The sequence below is a fragment of the Semicossyphus pulcher genome, unplaced genomic scaffold (assembly GCF_022749685.1).
Source record: "Semicossyphus pulcher isolate SPU_LCO1_2020_fin unplaced genomic scaffold, fSemPul1.0.p SCAF_6, whole genome shotgun sequence".
NCBI lineage: Eukaryota > Metazoa > Chordata > Actinopteri > Labriformes > Labridae > Semicossyphus > Semicossyphus pulcher.
Window position 1 is genome coordinate 7957554 of NW_027211737.1, and position 20265 is coordinate 7977818.

At 40.4% G+C, this 20265-nt stretch overlaps 2 protein-coding genes across 2 annotated transcripts in view; one reads left to right on the forward strand and one right to left on the reverse strand.

Moving 5' to 3' along the window:
• Positions 1-276: 276 nt before the first annotated feature.
• On the reverse strand, positions 277-7481 carry fbxo21 (F-box protein 21). Its single transcript, XM_069682555.1, has 12 exons — positions 7253-7481; positions 5800-5935; positions 5377-5486; positions 5077-5198; positions 4723-4869; positions 4460-4596; positions 4220-4356; positions 3591-3770; positions 3358-3490; positions 3032-3222; positions 2788-2945; positions 277-1361 (listed from the first exon to the last, which is right to left on the reverse strand). Exons 1-12 carry the CDS (start codon positions 7474-7476, stop codon positions 1120-1122), a joined length of 1917 nt encoding a protein of 638 aa, XP_069538656.1. The 5' UTR covers positions 7477-7481; the 3' UTR covers positions 277-1119.
• A 459-nt stretch (positions 7482-7940) lies between these two features.
• The window catches only part of nf2a (NF2, moesin-ezrin-radixin like (MERLIN) tumor suppressor a), a 34910-nt gene continuing 22585 nt past the window's right edge, over positions 7941-20265 (forward strand). Inside the window, exons 1-4 of the mRNA XM_069682556.1 lie at positions 7941-8438; positions 10087-10212; positions 10369-10491; positions 13113-13196. Coding sequence (XP_069538657.1) covers positions 8325-8438; positions 10087-10212; positions 10369-10491; positions 13113-13196 — 447 coding nt within the window. The 5' untranslated portion in view covers positions 7941-8324. The remainder of the gene's footprint in view (positions 8439-10086; positions 10213-10368; positions 10492-13112; positions 13197-20265) is intronic.

Genomic DNA, 20265 nt, shown 5'->3' on the forward strand with positions numbered 1-20265 from the left:
CAACTGGCTCAACTTTGGTGCGCCGCCGCGTCTTTATCGCGCTGCTATCGGCAGGGCGACGCAACTGTAGTCTGCTGGCTTCCCTGGAAACATCTGGCGTCCTCAAGGTCCTAAATCCATACCGCCTGTTGAAATATTACCTGCTCTCTTCCGGTTCCTCTTCGGCTTTCTGCAGTTAATCGCGGTAAATACTATGCATTAAACAATAAAGAAATTAAAATGCTCATGAGTCAGAGAAAAGCTAGAAAAAAAAAACTTGAAACGCTTTATTTTTTCTTTTTTAAGTAATATCCTCAAAGCTCAGAATGATTTCTGTTTCAAGTGGTCTTCTTTGCCTTTGTTTTCATGAACAGCTCAACAACACTGATGAGCTTTGACATCCTACATGTTTCACTTGTAAATATACAGGAAAAAAAACAAGATTATCTAGAAATGTGAAAGTTAAACTTTCCATAAGTGCATGAAACTGATTAAAAGATGGAGAATTAAAAGTCATTTTACAAAGTATTTTCTTCATAGTCTCTTGTGTGGCACTGTAACTGTAACTGGGGGGATTGGACTATATGCTGGGGGCTTGTTTGACTGGTGCTGGGTGCAGGGAGGAGTGGGTAAAGGATCATTCCTTAGTTTTAGGTAAAGGGAGATGTACAGCACTTGGACACCCATCCTGAATCTACTCATCCACTTACCTGTTTAATTCAAGTATACATTTGTTTGTCTTCAAGGTGTGCACTTTTCAGAACTATTTTGGGTTTCAAAACTCAACTTAAAGATTCTGCATCCTGGTAAATTACATTAACTAGCTGTAACACTCCATAGTTTGTTTTCACAACAAATACACTATGGTATTTAGATATGTGCATCGAAACACTTTCCAGACATTTAAATGTTTAAATAATTCCTCCTAGACCTGCTCGGGAACCTGAATGTGGTCCAAAGCCACATTTGGGAAGTCCTCAGCTTTTTCAAAATACTGTATAATGGCTGATTAATACAAAAACTGTTCCACTACCCGCCTTAGTCTGGAGTATTTGCAACAAAACAACAGCTAAGTGGATTGTGAATTGAGAATGGGTGACCAGGAGTATGTTAACCGGGGTGTTGGACACAGCTGCTTTGCTACATGGGCATGGCTTGGAGGTCGTTTTGGTCTGTGGCCGGAGCCTGGTCCTGGTTCTCTGAGCCAGGTGTGAGTCTGTGGTAAAGCTCCTGCACCGTGCCCAAAGTCTCATGCATGTCCTCTGGGTATCGAGTCTGCAGCTCCTCGTTGGCAGCGTAGTGGGTGTCGGTGAACTCTGAGAAGTAGCGTCCCACCTCTGGGTGGCCGATCTCCAGGGGGGCTGAGTGGGGCTCCAGGTTCTCTGAGGAACAACAATGGATTAGTGTGACATTCTGATAATAGATGATGAACATAAGGCGGCCTAGTTTGTACAAATAAGTTCAGGACATTTTTATTGACCATGCAATACCAATATTTACTTCATCAAGACGATGTCAATTGTTATTTATTGTAGAGTGCAATAAAGCTGAAGCAGCAGCATCAGCAGACTGAGCAGCAGAGTGAGCAGGTAAGCACAACAAAATATGAGTCAGCCTATTAGGAAGGACCTCTCTTAAGTGGGAAAAATGTATAAGGCCCAAAAAAAGGGCAGGCGATGCAGCAATACTGAAGTGTCCACCTGTGACCAGCTCGAGTGCTCCATCTTATTTATAGTCATGATCACTGTCAGTCTGACCAGCTAATGCATTTATAGTCGATACTTTTGGGTCAGCATATACAGAACTTCACAACACCATAATACTGTATAACATTATAGTCAGGTCAGATTTAAGAGCAAGATGCAGCCAAGTCTCTTAAGATTATCTTTTACAGGAGAACATATGAAGAGTGATGTTGGTATAATCTATGATGTCCAACAAGACAGCAACTGTAATTACATAACACAGGGATTTATTTGGTTCTTTGTTTAATTTACCCATGCAATCGTTTTTTTCTATACTTGTATGAGAAAACATTTTTCCACCTTTTGTCCTACTGACTTACCAACAAGCAGTTCCCCTTTTGTATGTTTTTAGTAGAAGTATTTATGTTCCAATAAAATTCAATTTCTCTTCATGAAATGGAAGTGAAGATTTTTTGATATGATTTTGAGCTGCCTCATTGATAGCTTACAATACACGTTGACATGCAGAACTATGTGCACAAGGATACTTCCAACATGAGAGGGTTGGCTTTCAGCATTTTTGGCCTTCAAACCTTAGAAATGCATTATTTTTAATATTGCAAGAGTAAATGGACATAATTGTGAACTTTGACATATGTTGATTATTTTTTTGTTTTGTTAGTTTACTTGATTTGATTTGATTTGATTTGATTTGATTTGATTTAGTTCGGGCCTCAAGGGTGCGATGATTTATTAAATTAAAAGGGCATTTATTTACAGGTTCATTTCAAAGTAGAAAAAATACTGATAAAAACTATTTAACTATTCTTTTGTCCGCCTATATGTACGTCTTAGAAACCCCGGCTGCCACTGGTGGGAGTGTTTTTATTGTCTCATTACAAAGGAACCCGTATTCACCTTTTCTTTCCTTTCACTTTAATATTATGTTAATGTTGATATCTGTCTCTGTTCAGTGAGCTAAGCCTCATAATTGTACAATGGTAAAAGTTCTGTTTACGTCTGACTGTATTTTGATGATTATTTTAATAATTTGTCATCACACAACCTGCAACTATATATTCAACATAAGGATGTTTTTTATCTCCATGCAGGTGATCCATACCCTGTGCTGCGTAGCGACACGTTCCATCCTGTACAAGGACGTTGTAGAACGGCTGGTTGGCCCCGTTGGAAAGCTGGTGGACCCTCATGGTGGTGATCCACTCCTGGCTCATGGTGCACTTTGGGTCCCAGCCATAGATCACACAGTTGTAACCTGACCTGTGTAGGAGATACAACAGAACATGTACACGTGAGTATTCTAAGAGGTGGTATGAGAAGATGAGGTGCATGTTAGTCTGACCCACCTCTTGTGTTTCATGATGAGTCCGACTGAATACTGAACCTCCAGGTGTTCTGGAGCGCTCCGTTTCTTCACCTCGGGCGTGACAGGATGTTTCTTGTGCTGGATGTGCTCCAGCGTGTGCTGCACCAGGTAACCGACAGCGCCATGCTGGGAAGGATCCAACGCCTGGATGTGCTGCAGGATGTCTAGCACCTGGGAGAGAGGAAAAACATCAGTGGACAATGTGTTTCGGTGAAAGAGCTGAACAGTGAGTGCTTTGTATTGAATAAAGGTTAATTCTTTATGAATTTAATCCCATTAGAGCGAGAGAAAAAAGTGTGTTCTGACCTTTTCTGGCCAGATGCCCAGGTGGAAGTAGAGGCGAGCCTGCAGCAGCAGGTACTGCACATTATCTGGGTTTATAGTGAGGTAGAGGTCCAGAGAGTCTCTGAGCAGCTGGTAGGATTTCTCATTACCCTCCCTGAGAGAGACAACATTACTTATTTATTCCTTTTAGATAACATACAGCAACATCTCTCATCGTTTACAGTTGTGACAGTCAGATGTGCAGTTTGTCTCACCCTCTCTTGCCGATGTTCAGCAGGTTTCCCACCATCCTCAGCAACACCTCGGTGGTGCTGATGGCACTGTAGTAATCTGCTGTCACCTGGTGGCCAATAAGGTACTCACACTCCTTGGCTGTTAGCTGTTTGCCTTTGCCAAAGGCATCGATGTAGACAAAGTCATAGATGTCCTCACTCCTGCAGGAGCAAAGTTAAATTAATTTGATAGGGAAATGTGTTTAAACCACACGCATCATAAAATATAGCAAACATAGCAATAATATTTGAAATTGGCGCCATAGCTGTGGAGAAACTTGTACAAACAGCTCGTGGCTGAACAGGCTGAAAATCTGTGAACTGGCCCTTTAAGAAAGATGAAAGAATTTCGGATGAAGAATTTTCGCCAATTAAGACAAGAGAAGAAAAAAGATTTTGACTAGCAAATCTTAAGAATTTTATTCACTTTACAAGTCAGTATGGTCAGTATCAATACATGTATGCAATATTTGCCAGTAAGGTGAACTCGAGCAGGTTCTCTGAGGACACACAAAATACCTCATCCTTTGTCACCAGGAACTATGTAAATAACAGCTCTGCTCTTTGTCAAATTTTAGAGAACTTTGAAAGCTTTTTATTTCATACTGTACCCTCTTGGCTTTTGGCACCAGCGCAGCAGGAAGTGATTGGGAAAGTTGACAGGCTCCAACCGAACACCCAGCTTCCTGGCTAATGTCATATAGAGGACAGAGAGGCTGATGGGAATACCTGTATGGCGAAGTAGCACCTAAATAAAAAACAAGGGAAAAAAAGTCAGTTCCAAGGATTAAATAGTTAAGAAATTATTGTAAAAGTGCAACAACATACACATTATTTTATTAATTATCTACCTGGTGGATGTAAGAGTTCAGGGGGTTGTAGTAGTCAAACTCGTTGCCTTTGTATTGGAGCTGCTCATACAAGACGGAGTTCAGGGCACACACCACCTGCCTCTGGAGCTCAAAGTCCTCCACGACGAAACAGTCACCTGCATGAGACACAAGAAACGAAACATCAGAAGAGCTTGTGTCACCTGCACAAAGAGCCATAGTTTCCCTTTTAGCCAAAATATACTGGTACTGGTGTTAGAGTTTTGCTTGTTTTGACAGCCCACCTTGAGCAATACGCAGACTGGGGTGAGAGGGGTTCTTGATTCTCAGCATCTTCTTTACTTTCTCTGCGATCTCATCCAGCTGGGCTGATATGCCGCTCAGTGTTACATCAGCAAGTGGGTTACAATACTGATCCACCAGCACAGCACCTACAGGGACGGACAAAACAAGAGAGAGAATTGATCATGTAAAGCTGCCTGAATGAACTTTGGAAACACAGAAGAAGCACAAATCAACTGACAAAATGCTGTTGTATGGCACAGTTTTATTGCTTCTATATATCTTAATGTCTAAGCCTAACAGGGCACAATACAACTTGAGTGTGTTTTGACATGAGGAGTGCATTCATGCCTCACCCCCTAAAGCCGACTGCTGCTCCACGGGCTGCTCCAGGAAGTTCTTTAAACTCTTCAGGATGTTCTGCTGTCTCAGGAAGTACAGGATTTTCTTTGCATAGTACTTCAGGGTCAAGCTTTTCCTAATGATGGGTGTAAAACAGAAGAGAGAAACATTAATGGTCTGAGAGCGTGCGACACAGCGAGCAACAACAATGAGCTTTCATAAATCACTCAAATCTCAAGAGATTAACACCCAATCCCAATGATGATCGCAAAGTGCAGTTTATGGTGTTGGAGGTTTTACTGTGTGGCTCTCACCTCTTGTCGGAGTTGAGTATGAACAGGAGCTCATCTTCACAGAAGTGCTCCGGCATCCCCAGTGACTCAATCTCTGCAAAGCTGTCTCCCAGCACCTGGCCAACGCAAGGCTGAGTTACAGATCTCTTGGTTAGTTTGGAACATAGAAAGCTCGCATTTTTCCTGCACAAACATGCGCCCACACACAGACCAGAAGCACACAAGAGGCCAACACACAGACACACACACACACACAAAAGGCCCGCTATTTCACACAGACAAACAGTTCTTACGTAAATGCTGCATATATGAAGGAAAATTTCAACTTTGCTTTACCAACGAATAAAACAGAATACTTTTGTAATTTTGCCACGTCTATGTAATGTAATAAACAAAGACTAAGGTTACAACTGAATAATAATTACAAATAATTCATTAACTTACGACTTCTGTGAAAAATCTCTTTGAGATTGATTCCACGGTCCTTCTTATCTGTATACCAACTCTGTGGCGTGTTTTGTACTCTTTGAGCCAGTCACAGCACTCGTTCTGACGGTAGTACCTCTGCAGTCTCGGCCATCTGTTGATGAAGGTGGATAAAATGTTATTTTAGTAACATCTAGCAAACATGTTGTGATTGTTTTGACAGTTATTACTATTGCAATATGATTGGGAATAGGGCTAGGCGATATGGCTAAAATCCTATATCACGATATATTAGGATATATATAGGATATATTCATATCTCGATAACGATATAGATCATGATATAGCATGCTTTCTGGTAATTTAACTAGTGATAAGTCCATATGAAATAACTACATGCTAAAGCCTATTTTTGTATAATCCTGTGTGAATTAAATACTTGACATGTTAACATTTTTCTTACTTCTATTTTATGCCATATTTCTCTATGCTTCTCTGTGTCAGAGCAACTGTAACACCCTGATTTTAAGTACTGTCCTTTTCTGCACGTCGTTACTTAGAACGTAAAGCATCGTTAAACTGACGTTAAACATTGCCGTAAAGCAGTTCAGCCACTGGTTTTGTGACACTGCAATAGAGACTTTATAGAAAAACACATACAATAGACAATTATATATCGTTTTGATAATTATATATTGTCATATTGCCCAGCCCTAATTGGGAATGATGATTTTAGCATAGAACCTAGTAAAATCATGATGATGTGACATCATTGGGATGTGTATAAAACAAACTTGTTTACTTCCATCTGGAGAACTACATTATATGCCAGGGCATCCCTGCAGCAAAACGGTACTTCATTATAATGCTGTTTTGTCAAATATTTTACCTTTAAAAAAAATGTTGAGCTTTTGCAAATTTTAAATGTAACTTAAATTAAGGAATTAAAGTAAAATATTTCAACTAATTGTGCATCCGTACTTTCGGGCATGCTAAGAAAAAAGTTTAGCAGCCTATTGCCCCGAAGCAGTATATGCCTGTGTCTGAGAAAAGAAAGCAGGAGAGTATTAGCCAAGCCAGTCAGGAGGAGGGCTCAGCTTTTGGCAAGAGCTACAATCTCCTGTAGTTCACAGGCTACATGCAACATTCAAGGTCACACAGATTCATTTCGGGTTGTTTTGAGCAAACATGAATATAAGATGCAACTAGTAAAGAATTATAACCGTCAAGATATACGAGATATGTGTAGAGGCAGAGGCTTGCCACTGGCCTAGCATGATGATGAATTTGGTGCATCAGCAGGATGTCAACGTTTGACAGCCGGTCAGTTCGCACTAACCGAACCCACCTTTAAAATGGAGCGTATTAGGGCACGTAACAACACAAAATTAAAGAAATAGTGGGCTCACTGATAGTGGTAAAAAAACAAACAGAAGCCAAAACTCAGAAATACCACAAGAAAATATAGCACCTGAGTTTGTACTGGTGTCCCCAGACCTTTCCCCTTCCATGGCAGACGTCGTGTAGCCGCTTGCAGCAGCAGGAAACGTTACAAATGTCGACATGTTTGAGGACAGGGAAGCACAGGATGTGTTCAAGCAACTCGGTTGGCAGGTCGGTCAGATTTTTGGTTTGGGGGTCTGATATAATCCCATTTAGATTTAGTTGCCCCTCTCCGGCTATAGACGTCGCCATCTTTACTGTTTACCCCGATTACCTCATTGCTCGGACCCCGCCCCTTTATGGCGCAGGGGGCAGAGCTAGTGGCGTGGCGTAGGATATGTAGTGCAGCTTGATTGGTTGTTAAGTCAGGGGAAGAGGGAAGCTATGCTACCTTCAGGATCTTATGACGCTGCAGGATTTTTTTTATTTCACAGTTAAATACAGGATACAATGAATTTACAAAGAGGCATCAAAAGTAACTTCTTCATCAGTTTGAAAGTTCTCTAGTTTTAAGGAACTTGTATTGACTTATTTTACAAGAAAACTAGAAAGAATTTCTTTTTTAATTATGTTAGATTAGAAATTGGTTAATGTTATTACAAAGTAATAACGACATTCCAGACGACACGTGAATGCAGCATTGCTTTCCAGATGAGATAGCCAGCTAACAAATGGTTAGCAACAGTTAGCAAGGTCTTCTTTCCCAGGATGGTTAACAACTAAAGTATTTTGAACAGTCTACTCCACTGGACTAATATTTTCCTGGAAGCGGAGATATGAACGTTAACGGATATCACGGTAGAAACGTAACGCTCCAACTTTAACGCAAGATGAGGGCTTTTATTTTATTTTGTATTGTTAGTTAGCTAACTTAGTTTCTAATTAACTTTACGTACGCTAACGTTAACAGGAAGCCGAAGACAGTGCACTGCATGTTTCCTCTGAAGCTCAATGTATATGTAAACTTTGTCTTATAACGTGAAAATTATAGGAAAAAAAGGGTATAGGGTATAATAGACAGAATGCCTTGACGGCGCATTCTTATTGTAGGAATTACCGACTTTTGACAATTGAACAGTGGGTTTTAAGCTATATTCGCCATGGCAAGTGCCTTAGCAGCGAAAATGGGATTTAACTCACTGATGAGAAGACAAGCCAGGAACTTCAGCGTCAGGATATGCACAATGGAGTCAGACATGGAGTTCAGCTGTGAGGTGTGTATGTGTGTTACAGAAACTCAATATAACTTTATCCGACCTAAAACTTTTCCAAATTTGTAGTGGCCCTGAACGCAGCACTAAATCCATGCAATTTTTTATTCTTACTTGTACTTAACAATTCTTATGTATTGTTATGTAAATACAACCTTATTCTATGCCTCACCATAATCTGTAATTACCACTTAAATATTGTGTAGGTACATAGTTAAGTTACTACTATTTTAATATTACATATTAATTTACTTACTACTTCTATTTATTTATAAAGCTCTTTCTGGAAATGTAGCATCATGCATCACTTCTTTATTAAACTGGTCTAATAGTCATTATTAAACTTGCTCGAGTGATTGGCTAATGGTTGAAATTCCACGAGCAAACACAAGAATTGGGAAAACATAATTTACCCTTTGTGCTGCACACACTTGGATTACTTTACAACACACTAAACTCCATACAATGGTTACCTTAAGACAATTCAGAAACATGATGACAAACTACTCAGTCCATGAATAAAACTGTTTTTAACTGAACTCTGCTTTCTCCACTTGTTTAATTGTCTGTTACTTGTTATTATTTGATTCCTTGTTGTTGTTTTGTTTTTTGTGTGTGTTTCGTTTATTGTTTATTAATTGTGCTCTCAATGTCATTGAAAATGAAGGCATGCCCTCAATGATTTCTGGAGATTAAATAAAGGTTGAATGAAGGAATTTATGCGACAGTAGTGGTGATGGTTGCTGAATAAGAACTGAGTTTAATTTTCTACACTAGATGGCAGCAAGCAACTATGTACGACCGCAATATGTATAGTGCATCTACTCTGCAGACTTTTAGTATCTCTGTCTTATGCAGCAATAGAATTGTGAACATTTTAGGGCCAAATCTGAATGTAGTTAAGGACTAACTGATGTGCTGTGTGAATAAAAATACCACACTGATTTATGCTGGTTTTATCATACATTTGATATTTTTGGCCCTCCCACACTATTTTTGGTTTAGTATATGCCTTGGTGGATATACCACAACTGAAAGATATCGCAGTTCCTAGCAGACACCGCATCTGTATTTAAAGGGGTGGAACCCACTAAAGTTTGCAACGGTAATTACACAGAGCAGCATAATGTTAGATGCAGGTTTCTAATCTCTGTGCTGGGGTGGTAATTGTTATCAATTATGGGTTTTGTAAATAGCATTTAAAGGCATTTGGTCATATAGGTAAATGTTGTTGTTGGCTCTAGTTGTCCTTCTTGCTGCATGGTGGATATGCTCATTTCTTACAGGTTTTAACTCATACCAGCCTTGAATGCACTTGACAGCAGGTTGCACCTCGAATAAACTCAGAGGTTGGTGATGATAAGCATCTAAATTGGACATGTGCACCGAATATGCAGCAGGATGTATGTAGGGCTTACTACACTGAACCAGAGACCAGAGTTCATGCTGGAAATGCTGGGATGTCTGATTTGGAAGTCAGGAAATTATATGAATTTTATCATCAATATAAAGCTCTTAGTACACTGTATTTACTACACTGTAATAACACTGTACAGGGGTTTTAAGTGTTCTGCAGCTGCAGGATAACTTTTCAGTTGTCCAGTTCTTTTCTGAGAAAATAATATAAGACTCAAACATTTATGTGTTTCAGGTCAAGTGGAAAGGAAAAGACCTTTTTGACCTGGTGTGTCGAACTCTGGGACTGAGGGAGACCTGGTTTTTCGGCCTCCGGTACAACGTCAAAGATACAGTTGCTTGGCTCAAAATGGAAAAGCGGGTAAGGGATTCTCATGTAATACTGGTCTTGTAACAGCAATGGAAGGAGCCATGTAATTATTAATTAACATGTAGTGAGCATGTGAAGGGATGTAAAAAAAATGTATCGCCTCCCTGTGCAAATATTGACTTCCTGTGGTTCGTCTGTTTGTCTTAGGTTCTTGATCAGGAGGTACCAAAGGAGGAACCGATCACACTTTACTTCCTGGCCAAGTTTTACCCTGAAAATGCAGAAGAGGAGCTAGTGCAAGATATCACACAACATCTCTTCTTCCTTCAGGTAATATTAACCTGCTGTTTTTTCAGTGGGGTTTATAGTAAGATGTTTGTTTTCTCTGTGACAGGTTCACATCAGATTGAACCTGGTGATGCTTCCGTGTCGACTTCCATCCTATTCTGCTTTTGCGCTTACACTTACACCAACTGACTGATTCTGTTTTCCCTCCGCTGCAGTTGAAATTGTTAGCGGGTGACAGACGAACCTGAAATTCAACATGCCTCTCAGAGGAAGCTGTAGATTACTGCCTGGCTAGTGGGCAGACTCTAAAAAAACCTGTTTTCTGTTATCTTCCCGAGGGGTGCTGCGTTCAAGACACTGAAAGAATTCTATGTATGTTTGGTGTAGTAATCTTTCTGAGAAAATAGATGAGTCAGTGCTTTAAAACATAAGTGTGAGAGAACATAATTGACACACTTAGAAGCTTCTCTGTAAATGTAGGGATACATTATTCACCCTTGCATGCCAGACATCTGGCTGATGGGCTGCTTCTGCGGCTTCCTTACAAACCTGATCCAGTGCCAACAGGGGGCACGCGACCACAGACATCCTGACTAGGTGTCGAGCAGAGCACTCCCTAATACACTTTTCTCCCGGTCTCATTGTGTGCAGCCATGTGGAATCAATGCACAACATATTACCGCTGCCCTTGCTCTCCATTTAATACTCTCCGGGGAATTCCTGCCAAGCCTGCCGCACAACTCAAGAGATGAGATTTGTTACTGTGCCTCCATCGTCCGACGCTGCCAGCCACATTTATCAATTACCAATTACGCTTTAAGGGCTCAGTTATTGGCCCATTTAATGACATATTCTCCCCGGGATTCTCATCTCCTGTCATATCCATCCCATAGCGGCTGGTTTAATAATACCGCTGCAGACGGAGCTTGTGTTCCTCAACATTTGGATGGAGACACTTATCTACTTAATAGTTATAAAAAGTCTCTCTATGCCCTTAATCCATTTAGAGGTAGTTGAAGCAATTTCTTTATTTCAGGGGGAAGCCTCGCTAAAGAAAAAAAGCTGACAAATGACTCAGTTAAACGAGTACACAGCTACAAGGGGAGAAGAATACAAATGCGTAGCGCCTCGCATCGCCTGTCTCCTTATTACTCTGCTCTCATTAATTCACATAATGTCGGGAGCAGGCCTCTGTTCAGATAGTGTCACCGGCATGACAGCTGGATTAGCGCTTATCAGAGATGATCACCGACCCGGATACAAACACACACACCCCCCTCGCTGACACATGCACATCTTCCTCACCTTGGCCTGCAATCTTGGCAACAACATTGTCTCATTTGTAAACCAGATTGCAGCCTCTGCCTCTTAGCGCCCGCCACGATTAGGGGCTGTCACCTCTGGCTCCACACCTTTGTTAGTTCAAAAGAAGAGAAGACAGCATGACTGGCTTTGCAAATGATAAGGTTTGAAGCATCAAATTGCCCACTTACATACTTCGGCTGAAGCGTGTTCTCGCAGTCTAACCTAACAATCCGTCTTTTCGCTCCGCGTGTCGTTCTTCTGCAAGTTTGTGATTCAATTAGTTTGACAGGTGAGCAAAGTCTGGTAGTGGCACCTGGTGAGACGTAGCACTTTAATCTGCAGGGAGCTTGTTAAAGGGGATTGCCACTTTCTTCTTAAGAATTCATGTTGTTGCTGTGATCCCTGACGGTTAAGTCAACACGCTGAGCATCAAGCCCTTTTTTCCATAAGCTATAAACTGGAGACCTAAACCTGAAATTTGTCACTCTGACTGACTGGAGCGGATTTTCACGCACACAGTAAATATCCTGCAGGCCCAGAAAGCAACATGAATTATATATAAATAGGCAGCACTCCCCTTTAATTGTGATTTGGAGCTTTTCAAGGACTCATTTTTCTGTCATGTTATTATGCTCTGCTGACTGTATTCTTGGAGCGGTTTAACGATCATATGAACTTATGTTGGCTTGGGTACATACTGTAGCTCCTGGCTCAGTCTAATAGGTCCCTATGTGGCTATGATACTTTAGTCTCACAGTATTTATTTGGCACAGTTTGCCCTCTTTCAAGACCTCTGTGAGATGTGAAAGTAGCAGCGTTTTGCAGCAGAAGTAACTGGAAGTTTATGTATCATATTACTCAGATAAAAACTTCAACCATAACACTGTGCGTTAGCTTTATAAGGCTCCTGTGTTTGTCAAAGTGGAATTAAGGGAACAAAGTTCTGGCTGTCAAACTCACAGTTGTCAAGCACTCATGTTTCACCCTCTACTGCCACATTTCTCTCTAAGGTATTACGCTTTTTTCATCACGTCTCAGTTCTTTGTCCTTCATCTCACAGGAATCATTTCGTTGCCATCATTTAAATCAATATAAAGGAGACTTACTACTCAAACTGAAGACAAAGAATACATTTCCTGTTTTATATTATAGATGATAGTTTCCTCCCAAGTGCATCTGTTTTCAGTGTTTCAATATTCTCCACTGATTTAACATCTAAATGACACAGAATAAACGTTCTCCTGCATGGTTAGTTTAGAAGACTATGTGCAATAAAGAGGGCTCTCTTATTTAGCTGGACACCTGCACAGCAGAATAAGTAGTGTATTAAAGCTGATTTATATTTGGTAACTCCTCAGGTGAAGAAGAAGATCCTGGAGGAGGAGATCCACTGTCCACCTGAGGCTTCTGTGCTGCTTGCCTCCTACGCAGTCCATGCCAAGGTTAGTGATGGTCTTTATTGGTTTATTCATCTTTACTATAAAGTGTTCAGAACCAAATGGAAACTTCCTCTCCTTAGGCCTGTTTATTAAACTAATAAACTTCTACTAACTATAGTGTTATAATAATGCGCTTTCTGTAACGGCTCTAAAGAGCAGTTTAAAAGTAAAGCCTTCCTCACCGAGCAATTTAACATGTTTACGTCTGGTTGTAGGGCCCATCGTAGCAGAGAGAAGAACAGAAGAACCTAGGTTTCTTTAAAAAGATAATTATGTAAAGGATTTTTAAAGTTGCTTTACTATTTTATTCAATATTACAGTGCCATGCATGAAAGACCTTTAATTTACAAAGCATAAGCCCAGGGCATCTGGACGGAGCCTTTTTAGTAACTGTTCTAAAATTAAGATAAACACCCCCCACCCGAAGCAGTGACTACCCGTTAAAGGAACCTCTCAGCAGATCAGAAATAGATAAAATGCCACAGTCTCATTTAATTAAAGGTACAGCCAGATAATGGAGGGTGTTCAGTGTGGTAAACTCAAGATTATAGTTCCGCTCCCCCCTGCCACTTATAAAGTTATGGCTTTTTTTTGCCTGTGAACTGAAGTACACACAGAAACTATTTAAAGCTTAGTTTGAGGAAAGTGGGATAAGGAACTTCGCCTCCAAGCTGGAGGACACGATACTCTGCTGAAAAATTTTGAATTAATTTCTTCGGTTGGGAGCGAGTGGCTGCACCAGGAAGGAGGTTGAATATATTGTGGTCGTCCTTAAAAGTAAGAGTAAGATGGCGGATGAGATCTAAAGACAGATGTGTCCAAAAGTAGTTATGGTTGTCAGTACCCGATCCGTTCTGCACATGCGCGTACTCTTATTCCTGCCCGATTTGTACCACGCATGTGTGGACATTTGAGATTTGTTTGTTGTTTTTTTACTTTATTGACAACACAATATTAGACAAAAACACTACAATACAATACAAATAGCAGTACGTGACTGTTATTAGCCAACATAAAAGCACAGAAAGGTTGCACGACTGCTTGTTTTATTAACATTGATTGTTATGTTGTTGATTGTTATGATCACAGACATTTGTGATGGGCTTTACTGTTCTGAGACCCTACTGTCACTCTGTCACGGAGCCCTGTCACCCATAGATCATATATAAGTAAGCTGTCATCTGATATTAATACACAGCTCACATGCGCTGACTTCTGCACATGTGCAGAACGGATCGGGCAGCCGGGACAGATCGGGTACTGACAATGGTTTCTAGCTATCTATAGATGTAGCATAACCAATGCTAGCTAGAATAAGAGCTATTTTTCCTGTATAAGTCGATATATCTAAAGTCAATACATAAGTACAAGTCCTCTATTATGGCCATGAACTTTGGATAATGACTGAATAAGCGTTTGAATTGCAGATAAAAGTGTCCAAAATGAGCTTCCTTTGCAGGCACTATAAACGTCATTGTTCTGCTTTAAAGGTTCTGCTGTGTAAAAAATGTCATTCATTTATTGGTAGAGGATCAAACAACAAGTTCACCTGACGTTTATGGAAATCACTCGGCGGGAAAAAGCTGCCTTAATAAACCTCAGGCGATCGGAGTCGTTTTGGTCGAAGGATCCCATCTCTCTGAAATCCACACGTTAAAAGATAGGAAGAGTGAGGTGCAGCTTTTTGACAGGCGGACAAGGTCTAGTGAGACCAGAGCTCTACCTCAAAGGTTTTGCCAAGAGCCTTTAGAGACTCGCACATCCCATGCCAATTTGGCCAGCCTAGGTTTAAAGAGCGCGTTTGGATACAGAAACATCAGCAAATGAGCTTGAGACTTGTGCACCCTGCTGTCAGGGCCCTCGGTCAGGCAACAGAAAATATGGGGCCACAGTCTGTTTTCATTTAATCAGCAGTCCACTTTGATTAGAGCCAATACGAGTAAGTTGGCATTGTTAAAGGGGAGACAGGTACTCGTTTAGCAGTGCAGCTGCTGAAAGGTTTTTGGCAGACTTTTCCCTCCTCCTTTCTCATCATGAGTTGTGTAGTGTAGCCCGTACCTTTGCTCATCTTTAATCATGATTATGCCAGCCTGAAGTAAGGAAGAAGGAGAAAGTAAAGGCACACAGCAAGACGACTATAATTCTTTAAAGACGACTTTTTGAAAATAATCATAGCTCTGCTCGTGTTCGGCCGGATGCACAGAGTATCTGTGGCCCAGTCACAATCTCCACCCTAAAGCCTAAGCACTGAACCCTCACAGACTTTAATGACGTCCGGTGTGCAGTGCATGAGTCCGTGAGGGTTTGAGAACTGTATAAAAATCAGGAATGGGACACGCTATCATGGCATCATCATCATATGTTGCCTGGAAACCAGATGCACTATTAAATCGAGAAAAAAAGTCGACCTCCAGGAGTATTTGTGTGTCCTACATTACATGTTTACACATTTTAACAAACTATCAAAAGTCAGAAAGGCATTATTGTTAATCATTTGCAAGTGTCTAAGAGCCCTCACACACTCGACGATATGACAGTAGGACAGCACTAAGCACTCACACACTTACTGGGAACGCGCCTCAAAGTCCGTGAGTCCCTGAGTGTGGAGATTGCGCCAGAGTGTGTCTAATCTGAAGCTAGTCTGAGCAAATTCATCACAAACACAATAGGAAGCCATACGGTTGACCCTTACCTTGCATGAATAACAGAGTGTGAAAAGAAAGAATAATACAAGTTAGGAATTGTTGTGGAAATTTTACACTCGGACTGACTTCTTTGTGTTTGTGTTTGGGACCTTAAAAACCTTTAAATGCACACACAGCGAGATTTTGTAATCCAAAAGTCAAAGAAAACTTTTTAGCTAAAAGCTGTAGCAGAGGAATGTCTATCAAATAGTCTCCTGTTCATTTTTTTAAAGATATAATCTTGAAGATTTCATTTTCATTAAGAAGCATACTAACTTTTCGGTGTTTCTGTGTTCCGCTCTGTGAGACGACATCCAGCCTCTTTGGGTCTGCAGAGGCTTCAGTGCCTCCTGCTTTATATTCTGAGTTGGTGCAGTGCTACAAAAAGGTGTTGGCAGGGAATTTCAGGAAACTGCCACTACGGAAAAATGCAGAGGGAGGTTGAGTAGGGAGTGAGTTCGGCTTTTTCAGCCTCAAAGCTATCGTGGGCGCAGAGTTGGATGTCCAGCTCAGTGTAGAGGAATATGACAAGCTAATAGGCATGAATGACACTGGTGGGAATAACTGTGGTTTACAGGTGGCTTCAACAAGACCACTGCTGAGGTCATGTTTCAAAATTAAATGAAGGAGCTTTTATTCTACAATAAGTTTATTTTGTAGCTGTAGCCTTTCCTCTTTTCACCTCATAGTATGTGACACCATATTATTAGCATGGTAACATGCTCACCATAAGAATGTTTTAATTTTAACTCACTCAGGACCAGGATTCACAGAGGAAGAAAAAACAGCACAGACAAAAAAAAAAAAAACTAAAATAGACAACTTTAATAAAAAAGTTATGCACAACCCAAAAAATACTGCAATAGAAAGTAAAATGTTAGAAATATAAGCAGGTATAGTGGTTGTCATATTCAACATCTTAAGCCCTTTTCCCACTGGTCAAAAAAAACACTAACACCCGCTAACACCCGGCTTTTATGCTTTGTGGGAAAGGTTATAATCTGCATTCAGACCCGGGTCAAATGACTCTGCAGTAGACCCTGGTAATTATCACCTCTGCTCTGATCGGCATTGATGGGAACACAAAACCCGCGTCTACACGCTAATCTCCGCCCCCTTTCCGGCACGATGCTATGCTCCGTTGGTAACTTCTGCGACTCCTCGTCATCTCAGCTACAAATTCCGCCCGTCTCTGTCCGAGCAGCGCTCGAACATTGTTCCAAATTTGTCTGCGCCGAGTTTGATACAAACTGAATGAGTAATAGATACAATAAAGACCTAACCACCGTAACATCTTCACTGTTCAGTAACCCTGTCTCTGGCGCATTTGTGACGTCAGACGGTGACGCAGCAGAAAAGAGACTGACAGGAGTATACTTCACTGGCAATGGGAACAGAGACAATCGGCATCTGTAAGCGGATCTTCCTGGGTCTGAAAAACCTGCGTTAACACTCTTAATTTCGGTGGGGAAGGGGTATCAGAGTGCTAGCATGGAGGCTTTTGGTAATTAGAAGCTAACATAAAATAAAGCTGAAGCCGGTGAGATTGTATTTAGGCATAAACCAAGGTATTTGCCAATTGGAATTTTTGACCTAAAGATGGCACTAGATGAAAACTAAGGGATCACAAAATGATAATGACTTTACCAAATCTCATTTCATCCGATATTTCAGAGTATTTCCCCCCAAAGATGGTGCTGGAGGAACAGTCAGGGACTCACTAACGCACTGTGGCATGCTCTTTCACCGATAACAAACCCTTAATTTTGATTTATAGCTTTCTATGAAAGAAGACAGAAAAGACATTTTTCTTTTTCAGGCCACATATGAGAAACCTGTACTTCTCACTATTGTACTGTAAATGGATTTTCCTCAAAGTGAGGACTGTGTGAGTCATACATTTCCTAAATTTAGCAATGGCCTCTACTGAACACAACACATCCATTAGTCAGTGATCATCACTGCTGTTCGCCTGGTGATGATTGTTAAGTGAAAATATTGACACATAGCCAGCCCTCGAGGATCGATTTTTGCTGTTAGTTTGTGGTTGTTTAAAATAATTGGAGGAAAGGTGTGTAATGATGAAAGCATCTGTGAGTGCTGCCTCTGTCACAATGCCACCCTTTCAGTACCCGAGCTGAAGCCCAGCAGCTGCAGTAATAACTCCATGAGTTTATATATTATCAATTATGGAGCAGTTACAAACAAACAAGTGAGGAACTGAGGGAGTGGAAGCTGTTAAACTGTGGGGGAAGGATCTAATTAAATGGCCCTCTGCTTCTCCACACTGTTAGCCACTACACCGGTGGCCAAGGCGCTCCGGTCTCTGTGTTGAGCTTATTAAGCTTTAAAGCTCCTCTGAGGAGTTTTTTGATGGTTATGAAACAGACTGAAATTAATTCTGATGACTCTATATGACCTACAAAAGCAAACCAGACCATCAGAGACAAGATTGATTACTTATATAGAGTTATTTTTAATGGCTGAAACAGCTGGCGGGGGGGTAGGTGTCAGACAAAGTGATAAACTGCACGCCGCCTTTGTTTACATTTTCCAGGGCAAATGTTAAAAAAGTGATACATATGACTGTTAAAGAAAGCAGTTATTAAAAACCACCACTTAAGCATGTACAGGACAAAATCAGCAAAGAGGTAAGAGGTGCGGCTTTGACCACAGGGGGCGCCAAAATCAACACAAACCGAACGTTCCTCACAGGAGCTTTAAATTAACTGTGTACGGATTTACAAAAACAACAATAAATGTGCTTTAAATTGTATTTGTTATATTGTTTTTAAAGGATGTTTTTTCCTCCAAAGAACAGTTTCATTTAACAGAAAAACACTTGGCTTGATTTCAGTCGTCCCTCTTTGACAGTGTCTTTGTTGTGTGTATTTTTCTGCTCCTTCAGGTAACTGGCCAACTCGCAGTGAAAGTTTGAGCCAAATTGCGAAGACACTCGAGCAGCAGAGGGTTTTGTAGCCATCTGAAACCGAAATGATAATGTCTGATTTTGGTGTCAAATAGGGAATGAGTCATTCGTTCTCGCCTATTTTCTACCAAAAGTACAGCTGAAAAGGACGGCAGTCACAGAGTGAGAAATCCATGAGGAGAGGATGAAATACGGCTTTCTAGTGTCAGACTCTCAAAGACGGGGACAAAGGCTTTTTATAATATTCTTCTTTAACTTTGGTGACTGTGGTGCTCTCACTCTTGTGGTTAAGCACTTTTAAAACTTATTTCCTTACTCAGGATGTTTTGTAGAGGGGTTATGTAACATGATCTGGCTCAATGTACAGATTCAGTGATCAACTATTCATCGTCATCCATGCAAAGTGAAAACATTGTGATCCATATCATCTCCTTAAGATACACCTTTATTTTGGCAAGTTAGGCTGATACTTTACAGTGAATGTCCGAAAGTCTGTTAAATTTTCTAGTAAAAATAATAGATTATTTTTTATCCAAATTTCTGGAAGAGTTCAGTAATAAATTGAGCTGATCATATTTTGTTGCTTTTTGTGAGTTTATATGAATGTAATGATTGTATTAATTGGGCCTGTGATATCATCTGATATCGATTATAAATTAAATTAAACTTGTTATTTATATGAGGGCTGCACGATATATTGTTAAACACAATTGCGATGTGCACATGTGCAATAGTCACATCGTAGGACGTGCGATAGTGAAGCAGCTAAATTGAACCACGTCAGGCTTCTACTTTATAACTCGCCAGTTTCTCCTTTTTAATGACTAATCCACAGGAAAAGTCTGCCTGATATCACATCAGTGCAGCCCTTCACCTGAGCACAGAGTGAACTGACCACTGAGCTGCAGAGTCTGTGCGTCACCTGCCTGAGAACACATGTAAACATGCAGAAGCAAATAGACTAAAAAGTCCCAAATAATAAAAAGTATGATTGTTAATTGTTTATCTGGTATAATTTCCTGTATTTTTGCAATAAATATTGCATTAATATTGTAGAACAAATAGTTATTGCAATGTATGTTTTTTCCAATATCGTCCAGCCCTAATTTACACCCTTAATATCTTGTGAATCTCATACACACAGAATGAGCCAATATAGAGTCAATTTGCAGTTAGGTCTAAAATGTTGAGACAATGACAAAGTTATATTTTTCACAACAATGCTACATTTTACTTTCTATTTATGTCTCTTTAATATCTTTAAAAGGATAACAAATATATTAAATGTGTCCCCCCCCCGATGACCTTTGTAAACCCATGATCAAGTAACAAAATAACAAATAATAATCCCAGTGCCAAGATGCACAGAGCACACTGCCATGCACATATATAAGTAAATATTCCAGTTACCCTAGTTACATAAATCTACAGTCGTAGCCCACTTTTTAAATTGTAGCTA